The sequence below is a fragment of the Schistocerca gregaria genome, chromosome 6 (assembly GCF_023897955.1).
Source record: "Schistocerca gregaria isolate iqSchGreg1 chromosome 6, iqSchGreg1.2, whole genome shotgun sequence".
NCBI lineage: Eukaryota > Metazoa > Arthropoda > Insecta > Orthoptera > Acrididae > Schistocerca > Schistocerca gregaria.
Genome location: NC_064925.1, coordinates 520,869,262 through 520,891,894, shown reverse-complemented (window position 1 = coordinate 520,891,894; position 22,633 = coordinate 520,869,262). Strand labels below are relative to the sequence as shown.

General features: G+C 38.9%; 1 protein-coding gene across 7 annotated transcripts in view; it reads left to right on the top strand.

Annotated features, from left to right (window-relative positions):
• The first annotated feature begins 15,861 nt into the window (after positions 1-15,861).
• LOC126278000 (uncharacterized) overlaps positions 15,862-22,633 on the top strand; it is a 269,064-nt gene continuing 262,292 nt past the window's right edge. For 2 of the 7 annotated variants that reach the window (XM_049977688.1, XM_049977683.1), the window contains exon 1: positions 15,862-15,980. In XM_049977688.1, coding sequence (XP_049833645.1) covers positions 15,964-15,980 — 17 coding nt within the window. In that variant the 5' untranslated portion in view covers positions 15,862-15,963. The other 5 variants (XM_049977687.1, XM_049977686.1, XM_049977685.1 and 2 more) reach the window with 5 other exon arrangements.

Sequence of the window (22,633 nt, the reverse complement as noted above, 5' to 3'; positions counted from 1 at the left end):
TCGAGGTGGAACTGGTACTCCTTGGCAGACGAGAAAAAAATCAGGATGTCATCCAAATAAGCGAAAGGGAAAGGCAGAGGTAGCGAAATGGAATCAATGAACCATTGCCACGTCTGTGCAGCATTTTTCAAGCTGTACAACATGTAACAGTATTCAAATAGGACAAAGGGTGTGATGATGGCCGTCTTCGGAAAATCCGTGAATTTGGTGATACGCCTTCGAACTATCTAAGACAGTGAAGAACTTTGAGCCATGCCGTAATTGAGTGAAATCCTGAATATGGAGAATGGGATAGTTATCTATAATTGTCCGAGCACTAAGGGACCTGTAGTCGCTGCACATGCGTAGTGAGCTGTCTTTCTTAGGAACAAGATGGACAGGTGAAGACCAGTGCTATCCGATGGTCAGAGCACACTGGAAGCCAATAAATCCTGAACAATTTCTTTCGCGTGCACAAGTTTGAAAGTGTTAAGTCATTTAGCTTTATAATATACAGGTGGGCTGTCGGTGGTGTGGATTCTATGACAAGTGCTGTTGCTGACAGCTGATATACGTGAAGGGAGGCAGGCAAGAAGGGGCGAGAGGGGGGCACGAGTGGTCACTGACCTTTCCAATCCAGAATGGCATGGGCGGAGCATCGGCAGCAGACGACGACGGAGGGTGGGGGCGGCAGCCACGCAACACGAGGAATCTCGTGAAGCAAGAACATGAGATCCCGTGCCAGGCCGGAAGGCGTTGGCGGGACGTCAGACAGCAGATGATAATGGAGGACACGGCATGGCAGCCATGCGATGCGAGGGATCTCACAAAGTGACAACATGAGGGTCTTGAAGATCGACCTGTGACGGCGCGGAACCGATTGCAGGAGGAGGGAAACTCGATAAAGGAGCGATGCAGTGTGAAGACGCAGTAGAAGTGAATGATGATTCCAAATGATGCAGCTCTGTAGACAGACTGCGAATCATACTCCGTGCGTGAGCCAATTCGGCAGAGGCGGTAGCAATGCAGGTGCTAATGGCTCATTATGTGTGCGGAGCTCATCAATCTGTGTACACAAGTCTGATAAATCAGAGAGTCATGCAGTAATACCCTCGAGCAGAGATGCACATGTGGAAAGCGTAGTCAAGGGGGTCAAGAGCAGAGTCGTGCCAAACTCGTTCTAACACAGAACAGTAGAACCTGTTGCATGGCAGAGCACTGCAGCTTGTAGGTCTGGCGAAAGTTCGTAATGGTGTAGAAAGTCCAACCCAATCATAGGTTCATCCACGTCGCCGACATAGAAATTCCAAGGGAATGTGGCAACTGGTGTTAGGCGAAGCGACATCTTGATGGAGGCAAGGACCATGATAGGAGAGTGATTTGCGGCGATCAAAGTGAAGTTAGTGGGAGAAAGCATTTTGCCCAAATGCTTTGGCATCGGTGTGGACGAGAAAGCGAGTGTCTGATGCCAAATCCATGAAGTAGAGGCGTCACGCTGCTGGAGCAAGTGGTGCAGTGTCAGACGGTAGGCGCTGTGGACGATCGTGGCACGACATGGAGCCTAAACGTGCCCACTGGAATAAGTTGAGTATGCACAAGGCGTGCAGCAGTTGCGAGTGGCGTCACCGTAAGTGGAATGGTGCCAGCATAGCAAGTAAGCCTGGAGGCGAGGCAGTGTGGCGTGGTCGGGTGATGCAACTGACCGCTCAGGCTGCTGCTCGGGCAGGTTAGGCTGCTGTCAGGAGGTAGCAAGCAGAACCTCCTCTAGGCTGCCAGGTGCTGCTGAGATGTACACACTGGCTCCTGCAGGCAGGGCGCTGAACTGAAGGTGCAGGCGTGTCAATTGAAGGCAATGGCGATGTTGTACATGACAGGTGGTGTCAGTGACGAATGACTGCGTAGGCCTGATCGGCCATGCATAGACGAATCTCGAGAGGTTCAGCTACGTGAGATAGCAGGTGAAGTTGTAGGTCCGATGGAAGTCTGACCATTCACAAGGTCCACAACGTGGCGTCTAGTAGTGCCTGATCGTCAATTAATGCATGAAGGCGCCACCAAAGCTGTGAAGGTGTGCGGTCGTCGAGGTGCTCTTCATGGATGATGTGGTGGATAGCCTCTGCTGGTGGCCGAGAAAGGCATTTGATGAGCAATGTTTTTGCCGTTAAATACTTGGGCGAGATGGTTGGTGAGAGGAGCATATCGCTGATGAGGTCCTGATGAACATGGAGGTGGCTCACCAGGCAGACGAAACATGCGTCATCGTCCGAAATCTCGTGGATATCCAGTAGATGATCCACCAATGGAATGCAATGCAATACTGGAAGTGCAATAGTGGTGGATGATGCGTCGCCCGAGGTCTGCTTGGGGGGGGGGGGGGGGGGGTGCCTGTAAGCAGCATACGATGTGGAGTGAGCTGGTGCAGTGCAGTAGCGGTGAATGATGCATCGTCCGAGGTCTGCTTGGGGGGAAGGGGGGGTGCCTGTAAGCAGCACACGATGTGGAGTGAGCCAGTGCAACTGAAACTGACAGCTCAATGTGTCCCAACTGCAGGCCCAAAGGCGAATGCAGCGCAGTTGTAATGGTCGATGAAATTGCATCAGTGGGCAGAAGACAGTTGCAGTGCAATTACAGGGGGGCTGATTCAGTAACCGGTGCGGGTGGGATGGTCGGTGCCATTACGGAAGTGGGCAGAAGGCGATCGTGGTGTGACCACTGAGTGATGGTCGCGGAAACTGGCGCCGTCGAAGCGACCGGTGTCGCCGAGATGGCGCGTGCATGCGGGTGCAGTGCTATGATGTCAGGCATATAAGAATGTGTGACCCCATGCACATGAATGTTCAAATTACAGTTCTCGAATTTCGTTAGCACATCAGACCAAACCAAAGAGGTCTGCTTAGCTGAGGAGTGAGCCACGTATCCATCACTTGATTATCGTTCACAATGTCACTAAGCAGGGTGCACTGTCTGTGTAGCAGCTCCTGCTACACAGTTGCACTTGACGGTGGCCATGTTGTGCTGATTAGTTGCACTTGACAGTGGCCATGTTGAGCCGGTTGTGGTTAAGTGGCTGCTGGCACGACTGGGCCCAGGTAGTTGTTCACTTTTCACCAAACGCACATTAGGTACACTAGTAAATATGCAAGCACAGTTAATAGCGTGTGAGGCACTAGCACAAAACGACACTGGTTGATCCATTGTTCTGAAGACAATGTGGACCGGCACACGAAGTCCGTTAATGGTGAAACGAAGCACAAAACAATTCCCGAATGCGTGATGCTGATGTTGAGGTCACCTCTGTAGATATTACATGTTGTAGATCAGTAATAACACACTTTAGCTGTCGAATGAACAGTTATTTAAGCACAGAACAATGCGATTACAACATGGCTGTACAAACATAGTGCGCTGAGGAAACATAGACAAAGTTAAGTCAAAGAACCTCGGGTCCAAAGATATGGCGCCACAGGTACAAAAACCGACACATTTCAGAATGAATTAAAGGTGACTTAACCCCACAGTTACCCACTTATCAAGTATAAAAGGAAATTAACAAGCCAGTTCTCTTAGGAGACTTATTTTCCAAACAAGAATGTCTTAAAATAAAGCTCATATGCAGATTAAATATATTCTGGTACAGGCATATTCCTATAGACATTTTTTCTCATTGTTTCAGTTGCATTTTTAGAGCATATGAAGAAGTTTACTTGCCTGACAACGAACTGTAATTTTTGCACAAATTAGAACATACTTCATTCAACCAGCTCATTTATTTGGCGCCAGGTGAGATTTTTAAGTACTTTTCGTACTACATTCTGCTATGTAAGTAATGAGTATCAAATGGGCAGGTTCTCACATTGAGAGAAAGAAAAGACAGCAATAGATTCAAAATTTGTAATTAATGGACCAGCTGAACATGTAGAGCTTCTGCACCTGCTAGAATGGCTGCTGCAAGATATTCGTCACGAGAGGTGCTGTGGCTGCTCTCCTCTGAAAGATATACTTTAGATTTCTCGAAGGCATCGACAGATGTGTCTGTTGTCAAGGTAATTAAGTGAAACCTTTACACAAAATCAATTTTTGGGTCTCTTCTGCAGGTCTTTGTTCACACATTTCGTCATCCATGTCTGTATTCACATTTTCAGTTACTTTTCTCTTTTCAATCACATGTTTGTATTACTGCGGACGAGTATCATTTGCCCATTGGGCATCATATCCATTGACCAACAGTTTTCGAACGTTAACCACCTTTGCCTCTGTAACAGGGATGCCAACGAGCAATGCATTGGTGTGCACAGAAGCCCATGTTTTGCATTTCTTTTAAATATAGTCGTCGATGTTCTTTCCTTGCTTCTTGGATTACATTGCTGCCTATCTTGGCTGTCAGTGCACTAAGTACTAACAATTACAGTTCGCAAAAGACTGACTCATGCATACTCTAACACCCTGCAACCAAAATAGCAAGAGTGCCGTGACATGACATTCATGTTGCAAGATTTGAAACACTTCCAAGGACTCAAACCCTTATATTACAGCAAGTGGGTGACTTAACCCATGCCCGCATCTCGTGGTCGTGCGGTAGCGTTCTCGCTTCCCACACCCGGGTTCCCGGGTTCGATTCCCGGCGGGGTCAGGGATTTTCTCTGCCTTGTGATGGCTGGGTGTTGTGTGTTGTCCTTAGGTTAATTAGGTTTAAGTAGTTCTAAGTTCTATGGGACTGATGACCATAGATGTTAAGTCCCATAGTGCTCAGAGCCATTTGAACCATTTGACTTAACCTAGGATTATACACACTCAACAAAATGATCACACAGCTAATGGTATACTGTAGCTACAATGAAACTGCATGTTTGAGCTCCCAGTATCTAGTGGCGCTACTTAAGAGACACAACTTCTGTCATGCCACAAAAAATTCGACGTTATTATACTTAGTTACAACACTTTTCTTCCACAGCTTTTCCCTGATGGCTGTATTTCGAAACACTTGCACTCTGTTAGAGTTATTGTGGAGTAATTGCTGCTATATTCCATTTGAATTCAATGTGTTTTCATTTTATTATTGAAAAAAGTCAAAAGAGTGGTTGACAGGTACGATTTGCAGCTTTTCGGAAATACAAGAAAAACAACTTATGTTTAACCTTCTGCTGCAGTGTGCGTGTGAGCTTTTGTGTGTGTCACTTATTGGCACACCCACACTACAGGGCTATCCCAAAATCTTGGAAGATTTTTGGATGAATTAATAAATAAACTTGATATGTATAAAAAAACTAGTTATATATACTTTGTGAGACCCAGCACTGTAGAAATTGTGGGTTATAAGCGGGAAATATCTATATCTACATCTATGTTTACTTCTACATCTACATCCATACTCTGCAAACCACCGTAAGATGCATGGCAGAGGGTAGGTCCCATAGTACCAGTCATTAGGCCCTCTTTCCATTCTATTCACATCTGGGGCACCAGAACAATAATTGTTTGAATGCCTCTATGCATGCAGCAATTACTCTAATCTTATCCTCACTACCCTTACGAGAATCATATATACAGGGTTGTAGTATATTCCTAGAGTCATCTTTTAAGGCCAGTTCCTGAAACATAGTTAATACACTTTCTCACTATAGTTTATGTCTCACTTCAAGAGTCTTACAGAGCATTTCTCAAGAACTCGTCACATGAGTGATTTGTAAGCAAACTCCTTTGTCAACTGACTGCATTTCCCCGGTATTCTACCAATAAACTGAATCTACCATCTGTTTTATTCACGACTGAGTCTATGTGATCACTCCATTTCATAACCCTACAAAGTGCTACACCAAGATGTTTGTATGAGTTGGGAAATTCCAACAGTTACTCATTGATATTATAGTCATAGGATACTACGTTTTTTCGTTTTGTGAAGTGCAAAATTTTCTGTTTCTGAACATTTAGAGCAAGTTGCCAATCTCTGCATCACACTGAAATATTTTCAAGCTCTGACTGAATGTTTATGTACTTTTCTCAGATAGTAATTCATTATAGATAACTGTGTCATCTGCAAAAAGCCTGATTTCACTATTAATATTGCCTGCCAGATCATTAATATACAATACGAAAAGCAAGAATCCCAACACACTTCTCTGGGGCACATCCATGTTACTTCTAAGTCTGGTGATGAATCACATCCAAGATAATATGCTGTATCCTCCCTACCGAAAAGTCCTCAATCCAGTCACAAATTGCACTTGATACCCCGTATGATCATCCTTTTGACAACAAATGTAAATGTGGTACTGAGTCAAATACTTTTCGGAAATTAAGAAATACTGCACCTACTTGATTTCTTGATCAATAGTTTTCAATATGTCTTGTGAGGAAAGTTCATGTTGGGTTTCACATGACTGATGTTTTGGACATCCTTACTGGTTGGAATGGAGGAGGTCATTCTGTTCAAGATACCTCATTATGTTTGGGCTGAGAATATGGTCTAAGATTCTACAACAAATTGATGTCAAGAATACTGATTGGTAGTTTTGTGGATCACTTGTAGATGAGTGTGACCTGTGCCTTTTTCCAAGAACTGGCCATGGTTTTTTGTTCAAGGGATCTATGAAAGATTGTAGTTAGAAGATGGGCTAGCTCAGCTGCAAATGGGAAGCTCAGCTGCAGATTCAATATAGAATCTGACAGGGATTCCATCGGGGTCTGGAGCTTTGTTCGATTTTAACGATTTCAGCTGTTTTGAAACACCACTGACACTAATGCTTATTTCATTTATCTTTTCAGTGGTATGAGTATTGAATTGGGGCAGTTCTCCTGGATTTTCCTTTGTAAAGGAATACTGGAAAATGAAGTTAAGCATTTCAGCTTTTGCTTTCCAACCTTAATTTCAGTTACTGTCTCATTCACTAGGGACTGGACACTATTCTTGGTGCCACTAACAGCCTTTACATGTAACCAGAATTTCTTTGGGTTCTGTGTAAGATCACTCGACAATATTCTGCTAGAGCAGTCATTGAAGACATAATGCATTGCCCTCTTGACAGCCAAATGAACTTGATTCAGCAACTCTCTGTCTATAGCCCTAGGCTTTCTTTTACACATATTATGCAGTAATCTTTAGAAGTTTCTTTACAGTGACTGTATACGATGGAGGTTCCCTCCTATTATGAACTCTTCTACTGGATGTATATCTGTCCGTTGCATGGTCAATTATTCTTTCAAACTTGAGCCAGAATCCTCTACATGCTCCTGCCCTGTGCCAAACATTTTAAGTTCCTAATAGAGATATGACACTAGTGATTTTTATCTAGTTTACTGGACTTATATTTCTTTCTGCTTGTTGTACTTTGGTAATAATTGTTACCACAAACATATAATGGTCATTGACATCAGTTCCAATGTGGACATCCTCAAGGAGGTCTGATCTATTTGTTGCCATTAGATCCAATGTATTTCCATTTGTTGTTGGTAGTTTTCAGAGAAGGCATTTAGTAGTAAGTAGTAATAAATAGCTGCCGAAGGTGATGTGGCAACAGTTAAACTAAAGATTAGTTATACGTATTTTGAATAACTAATCTTTAGTTTAACTGTTGCCACATCACCTTCGGCAGCTATTAGTTATTCAAAATACTTAGATCATTGAATACAGTAAGATATAAATTCTTAGAAGAGTGACATCTCTACAGATGATATTTATACAAGTCATCTGTTAGTTTTTCACAGTAGACAGTATTTTCGTCTTTGAGTGTTATATCTTTTGTAAATATGTTTGTGGGCCCTTGTTCATACCTGCACAAAATCTATTTCTGGATCTAACATTTCGCTTCGGTTTTGTTTCATTCTTCCCAGAGCTCTAATGTCATAACCTGCACTATAACATTAATATCAGTCCATATGATTTCAGGTGGTGCCATGCTGAAAACTGTGCAACTACGTAAAATTTGAAGGTCACAGTGCCACTATAGAAAGCAGGATTTATCCAAGACTACTTTCCTGCACATGGCAGACTTCGACATTGATAACTGGATGGCATGCATAACTCAGTATGACCAAAACTGTCACCACGAAGCAGTTTCTGAAACTTTCTCCCTCAAATGTGCCATTGGAACCTCTAATTGGCCACCACAGTGAAGGAAGCGCGAAATTCATTTATGGACTACTTTTTCGTCACAAGGGGAAGTAGAACGGCAGTACAGATGTATTTAAATTTTAGAAGATTCTTCTAATGTTTGCATGCACATAAATACATTATGTTAGTTACCAAGTAATAACTACCAATCTCAAAATCGAAGAGTAATTAAAAAGCTGTCTGTTTGCTTGTTGCATTTTTGTATCCTGTTTTCGAATATACGATTATACAACAGACAGAAGATGTTTTAAACTAGCACTCAACATCCTCAGAAGCTTCTTAAACTGAGCAAAGTTCTCCAATTTTATTTCAAGCAATAGTGTTACGTGTTAACTTTGTGTACTTCTCTTCACCCAAACATTGCTCATTGCTTTTTTTATTAAATTTTGTATTTTATACAGATTTTTCTTCAATAACAATAATAATAATAATAATAATAATAATAATAATAATACACCAACGATGGTGGCTGCTATGTTTTTAAACACAACACTGTAATCTTCCACTTTCGTATCTCATGACGCAACTTCAGTGGAAAGCCTTCTGAATTACTTGCAGCACCTTCCTGAAATTACTTGCCAAAGTGAGATTTGTATAAGTAAACTTTTGCAAGGTTTTGTTCTAGTGTAAACATCTAGCAAGTGCTTACAGGAATTACTTGCAGGGTTTACTTGCTAGTCGACATGCGCCTTTAGAGAAGAAGTGAAAAAAAAGACCAACAGTTTTCAACACAAATTTGTATGATTATTCGAACATAAATATGGAAATTCAAGGGACAGGAAGAAATCAGTTGAATAGTAGTTTCAATTTTTTGGGACACCTTTTGTTCATTTGGGTGTTCTCATGTTCATGTTTTTGTATGTTAATGCAGGCAAAATGTGAAGTAATTCATCAAAAATTTTAACACTCTTTCGCAAACATTGGAAAAATATCTTTTCATGTTGTTGACATTTATGAAACATTGTGTAAAACTTCTTATTTAGTAGCGTGTTATTCCATATGATGTGCACCCATTATTCTTTTGTACGATATTTTCTTTTAAGTATCATGAGTTCACAAATAATGACCATCTTTTTAAAATGCAAATCGACAAATGATGCCTGAATTTCAAACTAAGTTCACTGACTGTCATCCTTGTGAGCCCCCTCAACTTTGAAACTGGTTTTGTCACAGTTCAAAAATCACCTGTGTGTGGTAGAAAGCTGCCGAAAGGGCTACAAAACGTTTGAAGACAACAATTTCTCTAAGGTAAACATTCTTAATTATCTCTGAAAGGCAGGCCCCAGGCTTGCTAGAATTCATTGTTTTCGCAACTATTGGCTCATTTACACTCGAGTCGATTTTGGGGCTATCAGTTAAAATGATAAGTGCTCCCAAATTTCCACTGAGAGATTCATCATATGTTAGCGTTGTTTGTGTGTATTCAAGGAAGCAGCAACATCTGAATCACATAACGGGTAGTTCCAATAAAAAAAATTGTAGTACTATCACCACTAATTTCTGTTTTTCAGAACAACAAGTGCATCTAATATGTCTCTGCAGTTATCACATTTTCATTCTCTGTTGTGTTTTCGTCAAACTTCAGCGGAGGATCAACTATTCCACATCGAGAATGTAACTTTGTTTTGCATTCAATAGATACGACGCCATTTCTGCCTGATCTCTTGTAGAGAGTGGTCAGTAGATGCGCAGTAGGCAGGGCATGAGTGGGGAGAGCAGTAGGGAGCCACTGCAGAGGCATGCCCATTTACAGCCGCTCCCATCACTCAGTGCACCAAGTGCCAACTTTGTTTGCGCATTTAGTAGTGATGGGGGTTGCTGGCAGATGCTGCAGGGGAAATGGCGAGTGCTGGAGGGGAAGTGCCGTTCTAAACTGAAGCCTACTCTCATTTTAATCGGTGACCATTCGAAAAGATATGTCACCTCTGCTTTGATTAGCACCTAAAAAGAATTCTGCTGAACATGCTTGTAAGTCATTTCTAACTTTGAGAGAAGCGTAATGGGTAGTGAATTTTGCATAAAACCTACACATTTTTCTTGTTGCCAAAAGTCAGCGGAGTTTACACACTAATATGTTGTGCAGACACAATTGTAACAGAATTCTGAAACACTGGTTTATTAAGTTTATTAAATGAGTAACTGAGGAAAAGTAAGGTCAGTATCTTCTGAAAAAGCACATCGTCGGTACAAAATAAAGTGTAATGTCATTGCTTATGTGTTGCCAAAATCCATAGCTTTTCTCGTATCACCAGCTATCGATCGCACATAAAAATTACATTCTTTCATCGAAAAACTCTGTAGTTAGTGGAATAATATAGCAGACAATGATGGTTTGCATAATTACATTATGGCAAAATACTCTCCTGTTTGACTGCAATCATTTGCCAAAATCTGGTTTCGATATGTCAAGCAATGTTTCGAATATGCGGAATGTTGTGAATATTTCACTATGGCTTTATCGTTGGAGCAGCCCGATCGCAAATGAGTGTGCTACACCAAATCAATTTTCTTGGTATAGGTGACAGAGAAGAATTTCCATCCAAGTCTAAAGAAAAATTCGACGTGTTCGCTAAATTTCATACACAGCAAGATATTATGTAATATGCATCAAATGCAAAATCATAGCGATCCTAGTTTTCATTCCAAACTTTCGAATTTCGTGCAGTGTATTACTTATTTATTTATTTCATTCGTGTTCTGTAGACCCATTTGTGATAAATCGATTAGGTGTAGAACATGTCATTTACATAGATTTAAGACATTTGTTTATAATAATAGGTTGTACAATGAATAATATATTACATAGAAAAAAGTTTACATGAATTGTTTTTGTAAAAAAGTTACAAATTACATTGAACAGACTTACAATAGATCAAAATCAATTCACATATTCTCATACATAAATTCGTCCAGTGAGTAAATGGTTTTACTTAGAAGATATTGTTTAAGTTGCTGTTTAAAAGTAGGTGGATCAGTAACTGACATTTTTATTACCTGAGGGAGAGCATTAAATATTTTTATGCTAGAGTAGTATACTCGTTTTTGTACCATACTTAGATTCTTTTGTTCAAGATGTAGATCATTTTTTACCCTGGTGTCACAGTTATGATACTTGCTAATCATTTCAAAAAGGGAATGGTTTTTACACAAGAAACACATCAGAGAAAAATGTACTGAGATACTGTTGTAAGTATTCTCAGTTCTTGTAAGAACTTCCTGCAGGAATTCTGTAATTGACACCACAGAGAATCCTAATGACTCTTTTCTCGGCTATGAGGATTTTGTTTGCCTTTGGCTGGTTTCTCCAGAATATAATTCCATAGGCCATCAGGGCATGAAAATAACCAAAATAGGCTGCTTTCAAAGTATTTAAGTCACTGAAGGAAGCAATCGCACGAATAGCGTAAATTGCTGAGCTTAGTTTTTTATATAGGTAAGGAGTGTGTAAGGACCAGTTTAGATTGCTATTAACAAGTAGACCCAGGAACTTTGCTGATTCCACTCTTGCTAAATTCCCATCATTGTATTTAACATTAATCTCACCTTCGGTATTTTGGCTTGTATGGAATTGAAACAATTGAGTTTTTTCAAAAATTAGTGATAGTCCATTAGAGGTAAACCAGTTAAAGATCTCCTGAAAACTTACATTTACAGTGATCTCAAGATTAGTATTTGTTGAATTGTCTACCAGAATCGTCGTGTCATCTGCAGACAAAGTAAATTTTGCCTTAGCCCTTGTACGCATTGGAAGGTCATTTATGAAAATAAGGAAAGTAGAGGACCCAGAATAGAGCCCTGTGGGACTCCACAGTTTATTGTGCCCCAAGAAGAGGACACTGGTTCCCCATTAGTGTCGTTTACCATGACTTCCTGTTTCCGGTCCTTTAAATAGGTGGCAAGCCACATCCCTGCTTCTCCAGTTAACCCATAAAATTCTGCCTTTCTCAGAAAAATCTCATGGTTCACGCAATCGAACGCCTTTGAAAGATCACAAAAAATTCCAGTTGGGGACATTTTATAAATTGATTGATTCAAGAATTGCATTGGTGAAAGAATATATTGCATCTTTGTTGAGAGGTTTTTCTGGAAACCAAATTGACTTTTATTGGGAATATGGTATTTACTAAGATGTTCAAGAATCCTTCTGTGTACAAGTTTCTCGAGAATCTTGGACAAACAAGTCAAGAGTGAAATAGGACGATAATTGGTTACTTCGCTTCTGTCACCCTTCTTGTACAATGGTTTCACAACTGCATATTTAAGTCTATCAGGGACAATTCCTAGTCTCAGTGATTCATTTAAGATGTGGCACAGGACTTCACAAATGAAAATGTGTGTGTGTTTCAACACTTAATTTCCTCAACAGTGACAGGAGGCTTGCTAATCTGGGGTGTTGCACTAAGTCGACTTCTTTGTAAAAGATTCAGAGCCTCATTTATAGAACCATTGCACCCTATTTTATCTGCTGCAGTCAAAAAATGCTTGTTGAAAATCTTTGCAACATTGTCACCTTTATCAATGATATTCCCACTATGTGTAACTTCAATATTTTCTACATCGTTTCAGTAACTACCATTTTGTCTTTTAATAATACCCCAGATGGTTTTTATTTTGTTGCCAGAATTATCTATTTCTGATTTGATGAACATACTTTTTGCCTTTATCAGAACTTCATTTAAGATCTGGCAGTGTCTTTTATAATGAGCTCTTATTTCAGGATCATTTGTATTTCTGAGAGAAACATAAAGCAGTCTTGTAGTCCTACATGATGGTTTTATTCCTTTTGTGTGCCACTGTTTGCTGGTATGACTCTGGTACTTGTTCTTTGCAGTTCTTAGAGGGAAGACAGCTTTAAAGTGGCACGTAAAGACATTTATAAATAGATTAAGTTTGTCATTGACTTTCAGTGCTCTATAAATTGGACTCCAGTCATTGAGTTGAAGATAACTGATGAAGATCATGAGATTTTCATTATTAATGACCCTAAATGACCTTTTACAGACTTTGTTCTTCTTGTGTGGGCATATATCATTGATAGTTAGCAATTGGCTGTCATGGTCCGAAAGACCATTTATGACTTGTTTTATTATTAGATTGGTGTTTCTATTCTCATCAATGAAAATATTATCCATAAGACCTGAACAGTAGTTCATAACCCTTGTGGGGAAGTCTACCATGGATGTGAGGTTGTATGTGTTCATTATATGCAGCAGGTGAGCCCTACTACTATCATAATCTAGAAAATCAATGTTAAAGTCTCATAAGACAACAATATTTTTATTTTTTTAATATATATGGAATAGAAGAGATTCGAGTTGCTTAAAGAACATACATTCGTTCCTTGATGGGGCCCTATACACTGTTACTACAAAGAGTGACAGGGTCTCGGTGCTAACTTCTATACCACAAGCTTCAAAATGCTGATCAAAACAGTATTTTTTGAGCTCTAGAGATCTATACATTATATTCTTTTTTACATGTATTATCACACCACCCTTCTGCATACTGTTTCTACAGAAGTGTGAGGCAATATGAAAGCCATTTAGATTCAGCATATTGGTACCCTCCTTTACATGGTCTTCGGTAAAACAAATAATATCGGCACTATCAATAGTTTTACTGTCACTAATATTCATTGTCAACAGTTCTAGTTTACTTTTTAGCCCCCTTATATTTTGATGGAAAATACAAAGTTTGTCACATTTAGTATTGACTTTCTGAGGAAGTGAGTTACTAGGTTTCAAGATGGGTGAGTTTTTGCACATGCACTTTAGATAATTGATCTTTTGCTGAGCGTCATTTCTGACTGACTTACCTAAGTCATGGTTTTCCCCTTTTTGTTCCGAAATCATAAGAAATCTTAATTTAGTAGAGCAGGTTTCCTGGGCCTCAAGCTCCTCTTTTGATTATAGACTGCTGGAGGCCTTGGTGACACTACAGTAGCTTTTATGGTGCACTGTCATATAGTTGTTGATACTGCTGCAATTTATGTTAATTTTCCCAATGCTGTAGTTGGAGTTAATGACACTTCCACTCTTGACAGGACAGTTGATGTAGAAGAAATTGAGCTTGACAAATCATCTACGTCGATTTCTTTACTTGAATTGTTTCTCAATTTAACCGAAGTCACTGCAGTAGTACCAATCTGTGATCCTAGATTAGGCTCCACCATACTTACTGTTATTGGTGGATGCTGTGATTCATTGCATTGATTTAGGTTTTCCAGTATTAAGTCACACAATCCAGATTTGCCACTGCTGTTCCTGTGCATACCATGCATTGTGAAGTTTTCTCTTAGACTGGCAGCTTTAAGAAAGCTCACATTGCAGAACAGTTTTTACATTTTCTCAATTTTACGATTTGTAATTTATATTTCTTTATTTAGACAAGATGTTTGTGTTAGGTAGTGTTGCTCAGAAATACTAATAATAGTTTTTTGAATGCTGGCACACACTCTAGCATTTTCTTCAGATCTCTTATTGCATGTTTCGCTTCGTTATTGCAAACATCATTTGCTCCAGCTATTATTATAAATGAGTTATTTGAACCCGAATCTTTGTATTTGTGGCTATCTTTCGTAAAAACATGCAGAGGCGCATCTGGTTTCACTAGACCCATAACATTTACCTCTTCCATTTTTTCTTTCAGTGTTTCAGCTAACCCTCTTCCATGACTGTCTGAGAATAAGTAAATATTTTCTTGATTTACTTTTCAATTTTCAGCCCTGTCATTTTTCCCCATCAATAAAGTGTTTGACTTATCATCACATTTGTTTCTAATGTATAATGTCTTATTTCCATGTGAACATCACAATAACTATGAACATTAACGAAATGGTGAACACATCATTATTAACCTGACATAAATCTATAAGTAACGCAAAAATGAATTTTTTTTTACCAAATGGGTTCTTTAAAATCGTATGAGAATGTTAGCAAGGCGTGTCGATTCTGTCATCGCCGACTGTCCGAAAGGTGGCAAACACTGTGGGCCTCTCCTTCTGAACAAACAAATAAAATCACCCAGAGCTCTGGACGAAAACCGGTGACTGCGCATTGGTCATCGTATCCTGTGCAGACTCTACTATTTACTTACGCTAGGTATGCAGCCACCATCTTATTGCTAAAGTGGTACAGCAGATACAAGCCTAACAATGCCCTCTCTCTGGAACGAGACATTTATATTGGCGAGCCAATAAAGAATAATACAACATTGTTGTTTTAACCCAAAAAGCTTTTGCTATACAATTATAAATTACCTCAAGTCTTTAGGCCCTTCCTTTGAGACGAATGTTCACGGAATTTAACTTTAGAGCACATTCAGAATTTGACATATTTTGCTGCAGATCTCCAATTGTAATGAAACAGAAATAATCGCGCAGCCATTCTAACAGATGTGTAAGTATATGTGGTTCACATAGTCTGAAGAATGTTCATCACACTAATTTTCAACGTTGTTGTGATGGTTGTATAGTTCTTATAGCACAAAATAACGGAATATTGTGCGAATTAAGCTATTTTTACAGCTCTCATACTAATCTGTCATGTTAGCAGGAATTTGCTGTTGAGTTTCGTTGTTGCAAGTCAGTAATTTCATAGAGGAACAACAGCATGTTGACTGGAAAATATCTGCCAGTGATCCGCTGTTGGCAGAGATGTCATTTCTTTTCGACAGCTGCAATTAAATGAAACCTGTTGAATAAATGAAGACAGAACGTTTTACCTGTCCATAGCCGCTGGAACTAGGAATTGAGAGAGCAACTGTAGACTTTCCCTCTTTGATTGGTTTCCTGCAGACGTGTTTTCATTCTAGCATCAGCTGTAGTTAGTTAAAGATGGCGGTCGAGATTGCGGTACTGGGATAGTATACATAAGAGAATGCCACGCCCCCCGTGGTGAGTTTGTTAATAGTTGACAGCTGCAATAAGAAAGACAGTTGCGTGTATCAAAATTTGCGGTATATATAGTTCAGTCAATTTGAAAAATTACGTTAATTTTTCCAAATTCCTGAAAGTGTTGTGCAACTCATTGGTCCAGACAAATTTTTTAGTTGAGATCTGCTTTGACAGTGACTTACCGTTTGTTGAATATTTTTGGTCAGCGGATGACGCGTGTCTGAAAGTAAAGATAATGTAAAACGAGTTTACTGTTGACTGATAAGTAGTCACAATTGACGCTGATCTGTCGGTAGTGGAGGAGAATACCGAAGACACGAAAAAAACTGTCGATTTAATCGACAACAGCTTCAAAATGCACACCCCACACATGTAATTTTATTTTTAATCATTTCATACATACAGAAGAGAAGATTGTAGCTGTGCAGAAATACCGTCATATGGTTAATGCGTGCCAGTAAGCCCGTTATGGGGAAAAAAGCGCGATGGAGAGGCATGCAAGTGCTACTTTCGAACCAGAAGGATCATGTGCTTGAGAAAAACTAGTTTAGTTTTCATCTTAAGAGAACTGATGTGTCTTAAGGTTATGACAGATCAGAATCACATCCATTGCTTGTAAATAGTAATTTAAACCGTATGAAGGAACACAGAACTAAAGCAGTGTGATTTGTTTTTCTTTCATGACGAGAATTATAAGTAAGAGAGCTAAGTACTAACTCCAAAAGAATAATTTTACAAATCTGTTTTAATATTTTATGCCTGTCGGCATCAGTGTAGAAGCAATTTTCAAGAAATGGCATTAATTCACATTCAAAATTGTTTGTTACCAGGCATGTATGATGCATGAGAAACTGAAAGAAGTGCTGCCGATATCACCATGCCTGTGAATGTTTAAAAAGTTACTTGACATCAAACACATAGTGACAACGGAAGTATACCAGTCTTGTACACCTGTGAACCTGGACAAATAGGCCTCTAAGCAAGACTGTTCACATAAGTGCTGTAGCTTTAGCTGTTACCAGTGTAGCACTGTTTCAGTGGCCAAAGTTCTCCATATATATTCTGAAAGCCCGTGTAATGTATTGTGTCCAATTTTGATTATTATTATAAGAGTTGTTATTGTTGTTATGTTTTAGTGATGTGTGTCAAGCAATTGGATTTGTGTATGATACCAACAAATCGTACCAATTTAAGAGAAAAATGGAACAATTCCTCAGTCCCCTAATCAATGTGTCCTTGATAAGAATTAACTGGTCAGATATGTATTGCAGCTGAGAATTGTTCAGCAGGGAGCTTATCACCATTTGACAGGTTCAACATACGTCTTATTTAATGGAAACCAATTCGTATCCATATGCCCTACTGTAAATAAGCTCATCTCTAATTTTCTCTCTCTTTTTTTTTCCCTTCATTCATTTTTTGTTAACCGTTGTGCAGCTAGGCAGGAAAATTTACTTCATCCCAGTTCTTGGAATGCTTAAAAATAATTTACCTCAAACAACATTGTCCCTTGTTGTGCCCAGTTCAGTCTAGATGCTTCTTTTCAACAACAATGCACCGACATCAGATATAGCACAACTAATAAGAATTTCAACAGTGTGAGGCATATGTGTATGCATTATACTATCAATGTGGAAAAATAAGTTTAATTAATTGCATTTCAGCATTTGAACATTGGCTATTATACAAGTTTGGAGCTTTTCTCTTTCATATATGGTGTTTATGCATCTATTGGAATCTGACTCACTGACATATCAGTAAATAGTACTCAGTTTTGGTACAGAATGTGTTGGTCAATATGTGTTTCTTCGACATCTTCTATGATGCCATAGTTTTAATTATTACTGTGTTGCTCAAGATAACATTCATAGTCCGCAAATGTGACAGGTGCCCTAAAGATTTTTCAGTCACTGACACATTAGCGGGACATTATTTTAACTTGAAGTAGCAGTTGATGGGCTACAATCTTCTGACACATCACAAACTGAATTAGCAGACATTTGGTTTTCTTCTGCATACTAAATTTTATTCTTGTTTTCTCTTGTTAAAGTGTGAACATTAGTAAGCCCTTCATTATCTTCTATTCTTGCTTATAAATGGCATTACGGAGGGCAACAAGTCGAGTCGTATTTTAAAATGTTATCACAACCATATATCCAAAGATGTTGACAAAATTAAGAGATTGCAGTAAATTACTTACATAAGTGAACTTTTAACAAAATACTCATGATTTTAAATTGAACAAAATGTTCTGGCTTCGTGGCGTAGTTGAACATGGTGTTTGTACCGAATTCTCTATAGAACAAACAACCAGTCCAAAGTTGCAAAATTTACTTTTTTGTTTACTTGATGAATAGTTTTGGGCTTAGACTGATTTTCAAATCATCGTAGTGTAGGTGCTAAAGGGTATTTCTGAAGATGTGAAAACCATGTGAGATTTATCTGTATGCACTTAAATGTTCATTGGACATTTTTGACATTGTTTTCACATCTTCGGAAATGCCATTTTCCACTATGTTATGATGATTTGAAAATGGGTCTCGGCCCGAAACTAGTCATTGAGTGAATAAGAATCTAAAATTTGCAACTTTGGACTGAATTTTTGTTTCTACTGTTTAACAGAAATTGCTGACCAACACCTACTCCGGCATGCTGGAAGTTCGTAGCTTCACTATGCATAAAATTCATGTAAAATTGTGGAAAATGTGGTGCACCAATAGAGATTTTGGATACATTGTTGTTGTTGTTGTTGTTATCGTCACCTTCTGTCGGAAGAATGGTCTGGTGCAGCTCTCCACACTAGTCTATTCTTTGCAAACATCTTTATTTCTGAAAAACTACTGCAGCCTTGCAACCTACATCCATTTGAAACTGTGTACTTTATTCATAACTTGGTCTCCCTCTTCAGCTATTACTCCCACCCACTACAGTTCTTTCCAGTACTAAATTGATGATTCCTTGATATCTCAGACTGTGTTGAATAAACTGATTCCTTTCTTTACTCAAGATGTACCACAAATTTCTTTTCTCCCCAGTTCTGTTCATCTCCTAATTAGTGATGATGTACTCTACACATCTTACCTCAAGCATTTTTCTGTAGCACCACATTTCAAAAGCTTTTCTATTTCAGGATATGATACTTACATAATTTAAAATAATCTTCACACATAGCAAATTGTTAAACTTATCTATTTAAAGACCTTATATGTGATATTTTAAGGCAAGGAAAATTTTCTAGTGAGTTTAATATTGATGCATAAATTGGTGCTCTGCTATTTCAGGTACACTGATTTTTAGATGTATCTCTTCCAAATCACGTGGTCTGGCTATGCTGATGACAGTTTTACAACTTATAAGCACATATGTTTTCTCTAGGTTTTTCCTCTGCTTTAGTTAGGCTTGATTATGTTTTTTGCTATGTAATCTGTTGATTTTGTTCTGAGATTCAGTGTCACCTCATCACTTGTGTTTTGAACAGGATGTGAACCATCCTGTACCAGCTAATTTGCTAATGTTTACTCTCGGTTCTTTCCGTTTTCTGACCAGTCTTCCTCATACAGTAAAATTTTGCACATCTCATTAAATGACTACACCAGAATCTTGTGTGGCTCTTTTAACTAGGGCATGTCTAATTTTGTTCTATATCCTTGTCCAGCCTCAGATAAAGCTCAGTTGGTGTGAGCTGTGTGTTGGTGGAACCCAGCACTCTAAACTTTCTTTCCGTTTAATTTGCTGCTGCTCATTAATGGAATACCGCACTCTGACTAGGGACTCAAATATTTGAAGAAGTTATGATATAGCGTTTTAAAGCTCATCTTCAGACTTCATCTTCTTCTCCATGTATCTCTTTAAATTACTATGGAGATTTTTCTTTTCTGGAAAGAGAGTTTCACTTTAGTTGCTGGTGTGACTGTCTGATGAGTTTGGCTATGTTTGAATCTTTAGTATACAGCTGAATATCTACCCTATTCTTGTCTTATATGATCTTGGGCTCTGTATAGTAACCATGTTGTTGTTGAAACAATATTCCTTGTGAGCTGAAGTCCATTTCAGGAACAAACGTAGACCTGAAAGAATTGCTTAAAAATGAAAATAAATGTGATTTGGACAAACAGTATGAATGGCCTCATATGGATACCTCATTTCTGGGGCTGTAGTATATTCAGAAGAATGTAGGTTGCAGTAAGTACTGGGAGATGAAGATGCTTGCACAGGATAGAGTAGCATGGAGAGTTGCATCAAACCAGTCTCAGGACTGAAGACCACAACAACAACAGCAACAGTATTTAGTCTCATGTGTAAAATGCAAACTTTGTCACTAAATACAGCTTTGAAAGAACCGTGCTGAAAAAGACGGAAGGACATTAAAGAACTTAGTTACCTCTAATAAAAACACCAATAGCATTGTATGTGACTTGTGAGTTTAATTTGCACGTTACAGGGTAAAAAGAAAACATTGCAATGGGAACACCAGAAATAAAGCATCCATCCTATTGCCAACCTTCTTATGAACTAGGAGGAAGCAAAGAAGAGACTTCCAGATGTATATAATCTACAAAAAATTATGAAGTGGATAGCTGAGAGATGTTCTTGTTATGCCATGTATCGAGGTTTCCATATTTGTGTGTGGAACATGGGATGACTGGCTGCTTGAATGCCTCTAGGTGCAATGCAATTGATCTGAACTTGCCTTTGTAGTCCCTATGGGAGCTTTGTGCAGATGAATGTATATTTGTACATTCCTCACTTAGTTCTGGTCACTGAAACTTTGTAAGTAAGTTTTCATGAGACACATGGCATATGTCAGTTAAGGTTTTTCAGCACCTCTGTGAAATTCTCCTGTGGGTCAAACAAACTCGTGACCATTCATGCTGCCCTTCTTTTAACATGTTCAATATCGCTTGCAAATACTGTTTGATATGCATTTGGAAATATTTTATGATGAGATACGCAAGTGTAAAACAATCGCCATTAAAGACGACTGAATTTTTCCCAGTATCTTCCCAATGAACTGAAGTCTACCACCTGCTATACCCTTGTCTGAGTCTGTTTCATTCGATTTCAGATCATTACAAATTGTTACCCCCAAGTAGTTGTATGAGTTGACTGATTTTGTCACACACAATTGTAATATAAGGATACCACGTTTTTGTGTTTTGAGAAGTCCGCAGTTCTACATTTCAAACATTCAAAGCAAGTTACCAATCTTAGCATCAGTTTGAAACCTTATTAAGATTTGACTGAATTTTTTATGCAGTTTTTTTAGACAGTACTTTTTTTATAGATGACTGCATTGTCTGCAAAAAGTCTGAGGCTACTATTGTTGTTGTCTGCTGGGTCATTAATATGTGGCATGAACAGCACACTTTCCTCGGGCACACCATAAGTTACTTCTACATCTATTGAGAACTCTCCATGCAAAATAACATAATGTGTCCTCCCCGTGTAGAAATCTTCATTTCAGTCACAAATTTTGTTTGATATCCCAAGTGAAAGGAGCTCAAAATCTACTTTATTGACTAATGGAAACATGAATGTTATCCATTGATTCTGTTTGTCACACTGTTGCATGCCACAAGATGCATTTGTACATGGTTACCAGTCAAAGCATGAAATCCAGACTCTTTTCTTTCACATTTGATTGGAGGTTCTGCAATAATTTTATTCTCAAACTGTGTTCTGCAGCTGATGTTATGCTCACACTGAAACAGAAACTGTGATCCAAGAAGTCAGTTTAGTTGATCATGCTTATTCAATGGTGCAAATGGTGTTACAAACATTTATAGTGTTGGCAACATTTACATCTACATAAATATTCTGCAAGCTACCAAACGGTGCATGGCAGAAGGCACCTTGTACTACTTTTATCATTCCCTTTCCTAGTCTACTAACAAATGGAAAGTGGCAAAAATGAATGCCAAAGTGTTTCTTTATAAGCCCTGATTTCTCATATCTTCTCTTTGTGGTCCTACTGTGAGATGTATGTTGGTGGCAGTAAGATAGTTCTGCAATGTGTTGTAAATACTGGTTCTCTAAACTTTCTCAGTAGTGTTTCGCGAAAAGAATACTTTCTTCCCTCCAGTCATTTCCATTCAAGTTTATGGAGCATGTCCGTACTATCAGCAACAGTTCTGACTGCATGCCTCTGAATTGCTTCCATGTCTGCTGTAATCCAAGCTAGTGGGGATACCAAACACTTGAGCAGTAGTCAAGAATAGGTCACTCAAGTGTCTTACTCATGGTCTGCTTTATAGACGAGCTACACTTTCCTAGGATTTTCCCAATAAAGTGAAGTTGACCATCTGCTTTCGCTATTACTTACATTCCGCTCTCATTCCATTTCATGCCACTTTCCTTTTTTATGCTTAAATATTTGACTGATGTGACTGTGTCTCACAGCACACAACCAGTACTGTATTCATACATTACAGGATTATTTTTTCTATTCATCTCCATTAACTTAAATTTTTCCACATTAGAACAAGCTGCCATGCATCACACCAAGTAGAAATTGTATCCAAGTCATCTTGTATCATTCTATAGCAGCCCAACAACGTTGAAACTTGTTCACATACTAGAGTGTCATTGGCAAGCCGCAGACTGTTGCCCACCATATCTGTCAAACCATTTATGGATATAAAGAACAAGAACAA